We start from the raw sequence: 13,610 nt of genomic DNA on the forward strand, positions 1-13,610 counted from the left end.
ACTCAACAGATGTTCAGTTCTTTAAAAACATTTGTCATATATGTTTGTATAAAATTAAACTGAAGCTCATCAGCTTCAAGAATGAATTTTACTGCCACCTTTTGGTTGGTTGCACACAACACTTTACTTCAACCTGGAGCTTCTTCTTCTTCTTCGTCAAATAAACAGCACTGTTGATCAAAAGTTCCTGGATTTACACAATAAGACATTTAATTAACAAAATAAAAGTGTGGCCATCTTAATCACATGTCTGTATCTATGTCTCATCGGGCTGTCTAGGACGTAATGAGTGAAACCACCCAATGTTTTCATTTGTCCTCTCCATCATCTCTGCTGACTTGTCTGGCCAATTTAGTTTGTATATGTCCTCTGTACTCAATCAGAGAGATTAAACCAATGAATATGACAGAGACTTCATCATTTCTGTCCACACATGGATCAGTGTGCGACCGTGTTCGACGCACAAGAATATAAAATGTCATCAGATTTACATAACTTGGTCAGCAGGAGATAACAGAGGAGAGGAGGCACAAACTCCTCCTCTGTGACTCATAGTTACAGAGTCGGTCTCACACTGTTTTATTAGTCCTGTAAAGCAGTGGACACCAAACTTGTTAGAGTGTATTATGTGTGTGTGTTACATCACACACTGGGCTAGATTAAAGCATTATATAAAAGGTACACGTGAGGTTATTCAAAGTATATAAGTATGTAGTAACAAGTTGAATTTAAAAGAATATTTTGTAAACTATGATGCAATGTGAAAATAAACTTTAACTGATAATACAGCGCACACATGCTACTCTCAAGTGTAATCAGCTCAATGATCAGCAGGTTTCTGATTAAATATTAAAGATAAGCATTGCCCCTACATGTCTGTTACTTTAAAGCCTTCTTTTACCACCACTTTCCATATTAAATTTGTGCATTTGAAAAATCTATTTTCTAGTCTAGCAGTCTGAGGTGGAGGCTCCCTGTCTACTGAGGGCAAACTTTCATTTCTTTTTCTATGACAAACAATGACTGTGGGGCTGCAGTGATATATTTTATCAAATCATATTTCCTTAAAAAACAAATATTGGTTTTAGCTGCTTGTTCCCCAAATGAGAGTTTTCTTCCTGTGTTTAAATAAATTATAAATCTTTTTAGAAATATTTGTATTTTGTCGTTTCAAAAACGATTTCATTTTCCAGAGGAAAGGGAATGGTGTGGTCATAAACCTTATAATAAGAAGCTATAAGCAGCTTTTATCTGTGTATGCACAGCAAAGAAGCGGCTCATTAATGCAGCACAACAGTGTATTTAGGGACCAACTAAATGAAAAGACATTACAATGTCTGAAAATCAAAGTGCTCATTTGTTCATTTTTGTCTTCAAAGAATCATGTTCAGGAAAAGAAAACATATTCAAAAGGTCAAATAAGGTTCTGCTTTCTAATAAACATCAATACATGCTGCTTGTTTCACACTGTGTGTGGGTAATTGGCTGTGATGTCATAACTGACTTTACAGAATCCACCGAGAGGTCTCTGTTTACTGCGAGGCCTCGGTGAAGACTGCCGCTCATTACCACTCAGCTTCCCCGACGGCTTTAGAGAACACGTAGTCCCGGCCTCCGTAACACATCACTCCATCCTTCAGATGAAACTTCCAGCGGTTCTTGCTGCGGTGAATCTGCCACACAGAGAAAACATTTACAGCCCTGACAGGTAACATTCAGCACCGGGCTGTGAAATAACAGATAGTAGAGAAACAAACTGTTCTTACTTTGTCATACTGACACACAATGACATTGTCAGTGTCAAAAAGATCCGGGATGTCCTGCTCAGTCACATCATCACCTGAATTCAGAGGGTCCTAATCAACAGAGAGTGAAGTTATAGGGGTCTGCCTGCAGAATTAACTGGAAGATCCTCATTATCATTTCCTAGATGCATCTATGAGATGATCCGACTCACCTCTTCCTCCACATGTGCCAGTTCATCTGCTCCTTCATCGTCGCTGCTGGAGGAGGTGCCGCTGTCACTGCTTCCATTTTCCTCCTGCAGGGCCTTTATGGCCTCGGCATTGATTATACCCAGGAAGTCGTTTTCCTCCAGACGACCCCCCTCTTCCTCCTCCAGGTCAGAGTTGTCTGCAGGACCGTCCAGCTGAATGATGTCTGACAGTGCGTTGTAGTTGTAGTCCAGGTCCAGCTGTGGAGACAGTAACACAGGGATAAGTTGGAATTGCTGTGTGATTAATTGCTGCGATAAAAATCACTATTGATGTTTCCACGGCAGAGGAGCAGCGCTAAGGCGTTTTAATATAATTCATGTGTGGACTTAAAGGCTTTAATTAGATGCTGCCACAATCTTAAGACACACAATCCGGCCAATACTGATGCAGCAAAGAGTTTCCTTGTTTCAACAACCTTTAAACTGAGGTAAGAGAAAAATAGGATGCTTTACTGAGATCAGCTTTCTGCAGGTCTATTCTTTTTTTATAGTCAATATTGTAATAAAAATGCCGAGTAATAATAAATATGTCATTTTCCAGTGTCTCTGGTATTACCCCCAGCACAGCCTCGGCCTGGTTATCCGTCTTCATAGGTGCTAGTCTCCTCGCCCTCTCTGCCTTCTCCCTCTCCTCCTCGATCACAGCTTTCAGGATGTCGTCGACGTCTCTGTCCTGTGCCGTCAGAGGCTCCTCTGTGCTGAGCTGAAGGTCTAACAGCTCGGGGCCGGTTGAGGCGTTCATGCTGAGGTTCACAGGCTCAGGCTGTGGCTGATTTTCTCCCAGTGTGACCTCTGGAACCGGCTGGGGAGGGCTGCTGCCCAGACTGGGGGGTACACTGGTTTGTGGCTGTGTGACAGCGGCGGCAGCTGGAACAGCTGCGGCTGTGACAGCGGCGGCTGGAACAGCGGACGGCTGCACTTGTGTACTCTGTGGACTAATGGGACTCGGGGGGGCAGCAGCTGGCTGTGGGGCTTCCTTCCATTCAGTGACTTTCTGGGTGGGCTGAGATACAGGCTGTTGACCCACTGGGGCTTGAGTAACCACAACAGGAACGTTGACCTTGTAAAGTTGACCTTCAGTGAGCAGAAACAGAAGCAAAAATGTTATTTCCAGCACCTAGTCCAGCCGGAAGTCAAAAGTTAAGAGTCAGACTGTACCAGAGGCTGTTTGTAGGGTGACTCCTGCTGGTATCTGCACAGGGTAGGCTAACCCAGCAGGGAGGGAAAAAGTAGCAAGTGTCTCTGTGTTCTGTGACGACAAAAAAAAATACAGCTCGTCAATTATGTACAGTGATATTTCACAAAATCTGGACAGTGTGATCCACAGGCCTGCCCCAGACGCTGCTGTAATGTTCCCACTAAACACCCAACAGAGCGCCATTTATTTATGCAGATTTGTACGTAAAGAGTGGACCAGATATGATGAAAGTTATTATAGCTTTAATAAGGAAGAGATGTGATGTAAGTGTTGCCAACACTTGCCTTGACTGGGAAACTGTGGAGATTCTGACTTGCAGGAAGAGCAACCGAGGCTGAGAGGAGAATCAGAAACAAGCAGGTAATACAAACAAACACACTTTTAAACATCCAAATTAAAATATTACTTATTTTTTTATTTTCCGGATTGAATACGTTTTGTTACAGTCACACATTACACACACCAGTGTTACCTGCGAGTTCCTGATCAGTCCGACTGTAGCTGGCAGGAAGCTGAAGCACAAAGTTGGATGAGTTGATGTTGTTTTTCCTGAAGTCTTCCATTGCTTTTGACTGCATCATTTTTGACTCCCAAAGCTGCACAGCAGAAGACATAGCAGCATGTCTTACTGAACAACTTCCTCACTGGAGGATCTAACTTTTCTCTGACATCTTCAGTCAAAATGTGATTTATGTTTAGTTTAAAAAGAGATAAATCAGCAGGATTATGTAAAATACAACTCACATGTTTTAACTCATCCAGGACGCGGTCTTCAAGCCCTTCATCCAAGAAGAGCTCCCTCATACTGTCAATCACATCATCAATTATGGACAAGTAGAGTTTACCCTGTTTGCAGAAACTTCAAGTGAGAAGTTGCCGAAGTGCTGGTTGAGACTTACAAGCTCCACACCAAATTCTTTTTTATGTTATTGACTGCTGGATATCTGTACATGTTCTGCAGGTCAGTTTTCCAAACTTTCCTTGGATCTTCAGAATGCACCAGCAGCTGCTGTTTTCATGTTAGTTTTTAATATTTTTTGCCTCGACAGCTTTAATCCGTGCTGACAAAAGGCCTAAGCTTCGACAACAGCCTCACTAAAAACATCTTGACAAAGACCAACGTATCACAAAATAAACTAACCAGACAAAGTGTGGTGCTTTACTTACCACTGGTCCTGTGTTGGTCAGCATCTTTCAATGCAAACATGAGTCTGTTCAACAATAATAATCCTTCATCACCTCCAAGAGTGAAGTAAAGTCAGTGTTTTTACCGAGAGTAAACACCCAGGTGACAGTCATCATCATCAAGCTGCAAACAGGTGTGGAAGCAGCAGAGGCTGAAGAATAAATTGATGAAGACTCTTGTAGTAGATATAAACATTCTAATATTTAAATGCAGTCTAGTTAGTTTACTTTCAGTTACTGTTGCACATTTGGCTAATTTCTAGGAACCACTCTGTGCTTTTTTTTTCTGATCCCACGAGTGCCAGAAAAATTTCACTCTTTACATAACACTTCATTTTGAACTTGGTGTCAATAGACTGAGAGCTGCAGTGACGGCAGCAGCAGCAGGCGTCGTGACCCCTGCTTCCTCCGAGTGTCTGTTCGGGTGCTGCTGGTGCTCTCTGCGCACTGTAGGTTGAATCCCCTGATGAAGAAGAGGGCCCTGCAGCAACACAAGAGACCTCACTGCTGAAACTAAGCAGGCATTTAGCTGCCATATAAATCCAAATTCCAATTACTGAATAAAATAGACTGTTTTATTCATTATTGGAATTTTGATTAGGCAAGGGTGGGTTTACTGTGACAAACACTGCCCCCTATGGTGATGAACCAGTAGACCACACACTAAAATGTTCTTATTTTGTGTTTAAATTATCCAGATTTAGAAGAAGAGCGATCAGGGCAGAATTCCTACAGTAAGCATTCCCTTCACACTTACCATTTGTAGGGACGATGTGTGTTGCTGTTCATTTCACAGGTTTTCTGTCAGTCTGGTAGGGTTTAAGCATCATTTTTAATAACTGTGCTACACAATCAAAACAGTCATTTTGGTTCAACAATGAAAAAGCTTCTGTCCTTTGTGAAGGATTACCATGAGTCACTTTGGTTTAATTCCATTTTTTTTTACTCTTGATGTACATAATATCCAGCTTAAGCCAGGTACCTCATACATAAAAGTTATCACTGAAGACCGCCACCATTTTTTTTTTTTCAAATTCCATTCACCGTATTCACAACACCCAGAGGCAGAAAGATCACATAATAAAGATTTGATTTGCTTAAATAAAGTTACAGTCCTCCAAAAGGCAGCCTCGGTCTGAAGTCAAAGGTCAGTCCAAGATAAGCAACAAAAGTAATCTCACTTTATATGACGTCAGCACCCAACTCTGCGCAGAAAATTAAAAGGATTTATGTAGATGTCAGTAAGTTAAACACAAATGAACAATAGGGAAATCTCCTGGAACATAATTTAAAAAATGGTATCGGGAATTGGAGTTAAGTTTAGACACTGCTGGCCCTGATCCTAAACATAGGCTCACAATAAGCTCATCTCAAACCAAATAAATATACCGTAGCTCGTCACTTATGTTGTTTATCTTACACCTTCCATTTGGTGTGCATTTATTAAGGCTGCAGGTCGTTCTGGAGGGGAGTGCAGACAGCGCAAATGCAAGCTTATATACAATACTTGTATAAACTGTAGTCTTACAATAATAAATCTATTAAATGTAAAGTGCTAGGCATGTACATCTGTAATATTTAACTGTTTATTAGAACTATAAATTCAGTCTGAGTTAAAGGTTATAAAATCACTTTAACCTCCGTGTGGAATACTACCAGGTTATGTGTAGTTAGATGAATTTGACGCCGGTTATAAGCAGAAAGTCCCTCATCAACCTTGTTTTTGTTGTCGTTTTTTTTGGGTCATCCTTTTCTCCTTACAGGAAATAGCTTGGACAAACAGGATAACATCCGCTTCATAGCTTCTTTATTTGTCACTGTGTCATACAGCCAGACTGCCTCTGTGACTCCGTTTCAATCCACTTCTTCTCCACTTCCACCTGAAATGTACAAACACAGGTTAACGTCCAAATATAAAAAAGTTTTTTTTTTCATCATTGACAAAGATATGACCTCACTGAGGAAACATCTCACCTGACAATGGTACCGTGTCCAGCTCGTCACATGTTTCTGCGGCTGGATGTCGTTCACAGTGCCCAGCGACCTGACCCTGGTCTGTGACACAACTGCGCCCATAATTTCACATTCCATCGTGACAAAGGGGTACCAGTCATTTGGGATCTCCTGATCGGATCCCAGCTCCAGTTTGCAGGAAAATGAATGGGGATGATCCACCGCTGCAAGGAGAAAACAAAGGCCACTTGTAGTCAGAGTGGAAAACATGAGAACTGCTGCAGTGAGCTGTAGTCCTGAGTGTTACCTGTATTCTTTGCGGGCAGCCTGTCAATTCTCCACACGACGGCTGAGTATACATTCTCATATTTGACTGTGCCAATGGACACCTGCATGACTGGCTGCGAATCTGTAGCAGTGACGGCACCCAGGCAGGCATTCCTGTTCATCCGGGCCTTCAGTGACCTCTGCCGCAGTAAGGCCACGGTCTGCGTCACCTTAACCCAGTCACCTGGCACTGGCACGCGGATCACTATGTTCTCACACAGAGGGTAGTGAGCGTCAGGCGTCATCATGGAGGAAAGGAAGGTGGCTGACATGTTCAGAAAAGCTTGGAGCTCCACGTAGGCACCTTGAACTGTGACCACAGCTCTGATGGAAAAGGGAACGTCTGTGCAACCCAAGGCTGTTGTTTTGTAGCGCATCAGCTCCACCCTGCACGCATCAGGGGGTGAGAACTTTATTAGCCGAGACCTCTGGAACTCAGTCTCATTCACGCATCTGTGAAAATGGCAGTCAGCAATCTCCATCCAGAGATCATTGCCCTCTTCCGAGCCATAGCTGGAGTCAAAATGCAGCAAGCCGAGGTCATTAAGGGCGAGAAAACAGTCCCCCACTCCATTCAGAAAAGCAAGGCAGTGAATCTGGGTGAATGCCGTCCGCTCTATGACTCCTCCAAACTTATCCAGTTGCATCCAGATGTGATCGGTGATTTGCAGCGACAGCTCCTGCTCCTCGTAGTGCCGCCTCTGCTGGTGGGGCACACACAGTCTGAAGATCTCCTCTTCCATAGAGACGACCAAATCCTCCATTTCATCATGCACTGTGGAACCAAACTTAAGCAGCTGTTCCACCTCTGCGTCGTGACTGACCTCCTGCTTTGGGTGATAGCGTTTCTTTTCTGTGTAGTTGAAATGTTCCACTTTGACTGTGAGGACTTTACGAGGCTCGCCGTAACTTTCCAATTTAAGTTCTGAGAGCCTACACTGTGGGAGGAGCTGGAACTCTTTGAATGGCTTCTCCAGCCCCTTCTCATAGTACATCTGCAGCACACCTCCGGGTAACAAGCGGAGATAAATTGGCCCCCACTGTCGAGATGACATACGGTTCTTTTTTTCAGGGATCCTAAGCATGACAAACCAGCCGTCTCTCTTCTGGCTACGAAAAAGCCCCCGAGGTACAAACTGAGATGAATTCTCGCTCAACACCTCACTTTTGCAGCTCATCCTTCGCTCCCCATCTTTTTCTGTTCGTGTTTCATTGTCTGTCCGAAGGCCCTCCAGTTTGTTGCAGACATAGGAGAAGGAGTTTTGGAGATGGTCACGTGAAGGCTCGCTGCCATCTTTGGTCCGAATAAAGAATCGTGGTAGGCTGTTGTCACATTCTGAGTCTGAGGAGGAGCTGTCCACATCTGCGCTGTGTCTAGATCCATCCCAGAAGGGGTTAAAGTGTCCTGAGTTTCCCTGGAAAGAAGGGAATGGGCTTGGTCCATCTGATTCAGTTTGATTAAAGGCCTCTGGTGCAGGAGAGGGAACAGAGGCGGTCGGTGTGCTGGAGAGACTCTGAAAGAGGTCATTCTTTTCCCACGAGTGAAGTGGGGACGCACTGCTAGAAGCCGCACTCATAGGCGTGCAGAAAGGTGTGCTACATGGTACACAGGAACTTCCACTAAGACTCGAGTGACTTTGAGGGGATTCCAGGGAACTACTGAAGCTCCAGGAAGTATCTTTGATTGGAGGAAGCACTAATTTCAGTCCATTGGGACGCGGTACTGATGCTTTGATAAACCCTGGTGACTGTACGGGCTTCTGAGGTGATGAGAGCGGAGTGTTGTCATCTTCAAATGTGACCCAGTTTGAATGATTTGTGGAACACATGGCTGATGGCCAGATCAAAACAACAGCTCCTTCTTTGCAGGCCCCCCACCCCGATTCAAAGGCCTTCTCTTCTGTACGAAAACACACAAAAACAAAAAGCAACGTTAAATATTTTGACTCATTTATTAAAGATACAAACAGTCAACAGTCCTATGTGTGCTATCAATGGGATAAAATGACACCATTTTTTACTTGGAGCACCTTATTATAGTTTAATGACAGGTTCACCTTGAACATTACTGTTAACATTACAATTAACTGAGGTTCAGTTGAGCTGAAGTCAGCATTCTGCAGTCGAGTGTCAGTGAAGCAGCAGAGTTTCTCTCCCTGCAGATTATTTCTAGTCTTCATACAGATAATAACTAATAATCTGTATAACTGAAACATCTTTCAAGCCTCTCCCTCTGAGTAGAATGAATAGCCTTTACCTTGTACCTATAAAAATGAGAAATACTGTTGCTACAGAAGTCTCCAGGAAATGCTTAAATGATTCAAATTCTGGTCTTAGGATGAGCTGCATTGACTGTAATGTGCAGCTTTATGCATGTGTCTGTCACATGTAAAAAAAAGATGAATAAAACCCCAGCTGAGATTTGTATAACCTTGTCTTTATTTAGCTCTTTTCTTAAAGTCAAACAGGAAAAAGATGTGGTTTAAATAAACATGGATGGAGCTAATAAAACAGCGCAGTGACTCGTCTCGTCATTGGATGTACACCAGCAAAGCTGTTCTTCTATTCAAACTATAAAAAACAAATGTCAGTCGCTGTGAGAGACTGTTTAATCAAATTTACATGAAAGTTTGAGGTTGTGGAAGCTTAAAGGTCTAGCAGTGTAATATTTCATGTTCCAAAACGCAGGTGAGAAATTTAACCATGGTAGCAAAGATCCTGCCTCATTCAACCGTGAGAACCAGGTATGATGTGGCACAGCAGCCGACTGAATGCACGAATGTGAATGTTTTCTCAACAGGAAATGAACGCTGAAATACTGCGAGACAGCAAGTGGTACCCAGGCTAACGTTGACAGCGCTCTGAGAGTAAACATGTTGTAATCTTTATACAATCTCACAGTCAATTTTCTTTTGATGTGCTGGCAGCTCCGTTCTCAGCGACACCCAGCTCAGAGGCCGCAAAGAATCTACTTACAAAATGCTAAAGCTTCATGTCCCCATAAAAAAGGGGACAGAAAGCCTCAATTACAGCCTCACTCCCTCCTCCTCCTCTTCTTCCTCCTTCAAGATCACAACCATAACTTGCATGAAGGAGACATCCAGTGGAAAGTTTCTCCAGCTATAAATAAACAGGGAAGTGGGGGCTCTAATTCTGTGGATTGACAACTCCTCAGTCAAACACTGGAGAACATCTCTCTAATGAGAGCATGTTTGTAAGTTTGTCCGTCGTCTTCGACTCATAGAAACCATCAGCTTTGATTCAAAGGGAAAGCGGAGTTCTCCACGGGGGTTAACTGACAGCCTCTCAGACTCATTTCCAGTCTCTGTAGTCGGCAGTAGAGAAATGAGACGCTGGCTAAATCTACAGAGGACAAAAGAATTCATTCCGCACATTCCTCTGGGACAAGCAGCTTTGCACACAGGAAATACCAGCCTGCTCTATTCATGTGAACTGACAACAAATATTATCTTAATGTCATTTTATCACACTTCAGAAATGCACTATTTTTAATGGTTATAAATTCTGCTCTGTCTGGTTATTTATCACTGTCACACTAACTCTGTAGGGAAATAGGTCTAGAGACTAAGATAGGCTTGTTGCACTAATTTGGTACTTTATCAAACTCTATAATGAGCCTTTTACTTATTTTCCTTTTACTTAATTTAACCGTATTTCGTCATGAAGTGAGACACTACCAGATAGTTTGCAACAACAGGGTACTGGAAAATAATATGCAAGAAAGCACATTAATTAACATAATATCTCTCAATATCTCATCTCAGTTTATTTTAAGACATGATGGTTTGTTACACAGAAACACCCAGGAAGTCACCTTTTGAAAGTGTAATCAGATCAATGGATGGCTGCAGAGGAAACACAGCGAGCAGCTGCAGATCTTTCAAAGTGGGCACATACTAGTTAGTGTGTTGGTGGTAGGGTTGGGCGATATTGGCAAAAAAATTAATCACGATTAATTTTGGCATTTAGCTGATTGGACGATTAATTGATGACAATTGCACTTACATGTTTTTGACTCTAAATCACCAAATTGTTCTAAAATGATGCTGACAAATCATCAGTCAAGTTAACTACTTCATTCTAACAGGTTAAGCTGGTAAGTAGTGATTAGGCACAAACCAGCCATGTTTGAAATATGTATTGATAACAGATGCACAAACTGTTTCAAAATAATAATGAAGCAAACATTTAAAGTAACTTTGTTCTTCAAATGTTCTCATCTTAAGTCACAAAGCAGTGCATATCAACATTAAAATTAAACAGGACAAATAAGTTCAGAAAAGTCACATCAGTGATTATTAAAGTTAAAAAAAATCTGTCTGTGCAAATGTACCTGTGATTGGAATATGTCCCACACTAGTGCATGTTTTCACTCTGTAGAGCAGCAGCAGAAAAAACATTACAAACAAACCGGACAATTTCACTTTTAAATGTATGTGTGTGCAAATCAACCTGCCTTACGTTCTTCCAGTGCTTAGTTTGGTCGTAAGGAGCACAATGGCTAAACGTATCGCGGATTCTCGGCTGAGTGGAATTCTTTCTGATATCTGCTGAAGGAGACTTTGAGACTTTGATTCCTTTGATCCGAGCAAACATCCAGTTGCTATGGCAACAACCAACGCTCCACGCTTCACACCTAATGCATGTCGCGTATGCGTGCACGGCACTATACACTACAGCTGTAGCCGGCGTTGTGGCCTCGTCGCGCTTTCTCCGGCTTTCTTCGTACTCCGGTTTATGGTGACAGACATTGAACATCTGTTAGGAACATGCTGCTCCGCATCATTTAACTGAATACCACTGCCTTCTGCCATTATTGTTATTGTGTGCGCTTGAGGGTGATGGTGAGAGTACATCTCACACAAAAATGCGTCATCATGACGACACGCGACTAATCGCCGTAATCGATAAGTGGCAAATATTAATCGGTGAAAGTTTTTCTGATGATTAATTGCACACGATACGATTTTGCACAAGCCTAGTTGGTGGGAAAATTAATGGATGAAAAGCTACTATAAAATGAGGGGAGTGTTTCATCTTACTGTTAAAACACATCCATAATATAAACATACAATTCCAGAAGCTTGTAACATACTGAATAATTGTCTTCATGTCAACAGTTATGTACTCGATATTTCTATTTCAATGTCTTTGTGAAGGATTGTTTGCATTAAAACCTGCAGCCCTGCAGCAGACCTGCCCCATGCAGTCTTTCAGGTTATCATTACTATACCTGCTTATCCCTTGAGTAGGCAAAAACATGCATACACCTCATGGAGGACAACTTAAAACCTGTGAGATCACATAATCCTTAATTATTGGGTGAAACAGAGTCATTAAATGTTGCCAAGTGTCAGCTCAGCAGTTTGATCTGTGAGCAGTCAAAGCCGCATGAGGGAACTATGACAAGTCATGTGGAGGAAGGATCCTGAGTATCGTGAGAGAGAAGAGAAACAGGAAGAGCAATGAAGGCTATCTGACAGGGACCAGGACCCATTTATGGACAGTTACTGATAAATGATGAGTGAGTGGAAACTTTTGTGGTTTAAGAATAAAACTGCGGTATCTAAAAAAAACTTTTTTCTCCTTTGACATGGCACACACATGCTTCCTGACCATATGACGCAGGTTCCTATTAGATCCTCTGGATACCCCCCCCCCCCTTACATTGGAAAAACATATAAATAAACACTTATTTTAATTCGAGTGTTGTGGCCACAGTGACAGCAGAGCTGACCCATTTCTGGACACAACTGCAAACCTGCAGAGCTCTGTCCGTCCTCCCATCAAACAAAGCAAAGCTGCTGCAGCTTTGGTTTGTTCGGGTCAACTGTAGACGTCAATCCATGGATTTTATGCTTTTATTATGAGGATGTGTTCCAGTCCAGACAAGCATGGGTGGAAATAAAATAAAGAGGAATGAATGGAACATCTGTGTGTGGCACTCAGTGATTCATTTCTTATATTTAATGATAAACTAGTGGGGAAAAATCCAAAGATTTGGTTGTGTGTGCCACTAAGCACTAACATGCTGCTTCACTATTAATAAAACATAAAAATAAAAACATATATTCTCATCGTCATAATTCTGCTGCAGACACTCAAAGTAGCATTTCTCATGCATGACTTATTTAATTAGAGTATTTTTTACAAAAATAAAAGTAGAATTCAGCAATAAGCTGCCCTATTTTAGCCTGCTAGCTTTTGGCTGCTACATGTTAGCCACAAATATCTCAAATAAAAGACACAACTGACCCACTTCTCCACTCGTGCAGCTGTTTTTTTTTTAAGTATTTCACATTTCAGTGCTGTTACACGCAGCGTGGGGTCTGTAATTACCGCGGGACAAACACGAGTTGCCGGTAAACAACTTTTTTTTCACCCATAGCAACGAAGACGACAGGAGAAAGCAAACAGTACCAGCATGCTGTCATTCACAACAGAGCCGAGCCAGGACAGAGAGGCCCACTCCCGGAGCACTTCTGCGCCATTGTTTTGAAGAGTTACTCCGCGTTACTTTTCTATCGTACTACTGCTTTACAACAACAACAATAACAACAACAACAACGAGCAAAACACAACAATTGTGCACCAAAACAGATTTAGGCTAGTTTCTTAACAACACCGCTCTCTCTCCAAAACAAAAACAAGGAATACTCACAGATTCACAGCAGCGCTGCGCTGTTCCAGGTCATGACTCCCGCTGCTGATGGACACGTCTGAACTCCGATGTCGGTCGGTCGTTTTTTTTAACCCCTTCAAAATGGCAGAGTGTAAATCCTGGGAGTTTTAACAGCGCGGCGCTTCCCCCTCCCGAGCTCACAGACTGCCCTCCAACGGGACACCGCACGACTGAGCGGAGCCGCGCTGCGTTCACGGCTGTGGGAAATATGGCCGTCAGTACGAGGGGTGCGCAAACGCAACACGTTA

At 42.6% G+C, this 13,610-nt stretch overlaps 1 protein-coding gene across 1 annotated transcript; it reads right to left on the bottom strand.

Annotated features, from left to right (window-relative positions):
- Window positions 1-1,280: 1,280 nt before the first annotated feature.
- On the bottom strand, window positions 1,281-13,524 carry ston1 (stonin 1). Its single transcript, XM_028424330.1, has 11 exons — window positions 13,342-13,524; window positions 6,640-8,559; window positions 6,354-6,556; window positions 3,939-4,040; window positions 3,667-3,790; window positions 3,479-3,528; window positions 3,155-3,245; window positions 2,553-3,070; window positions 1,958-2,194; window positions 1,767-1,856; window positions 1,281-1,673 (listed from the first exon to the last, which is right to left on the bottom strand). The coding sequence occupies exons 2-11, from the start codon at window positions 8,486-8,488 to the stop codon at window positions 1,566-1,568; spliced, it is 3,372 nt and encodes a 1,123-aa protein (XP_028280131.1). The 5' UTR covers window positions 8,489-8,559; window positions 13,342-13,524; the 3' UTR covers window positions 1,281-1,565.
- Window positions 13,525-13,610: the final 86 nt, after the last annotated feature.

This window comes from Parambassis ranga, chromosome 15 (assembly GCF_900634625.1).
Source record: "Parambassis ranga chromosome 15, fParRan2.1, whole genome shotgun sequence".
In the NCBI taxonomy this organism is placed as follows: domain Eukaryota; kingdom Metazoa; phylum Chordata; class Actinopteri; family Ambassidae; genus Parambassis; species Parambassis ranga.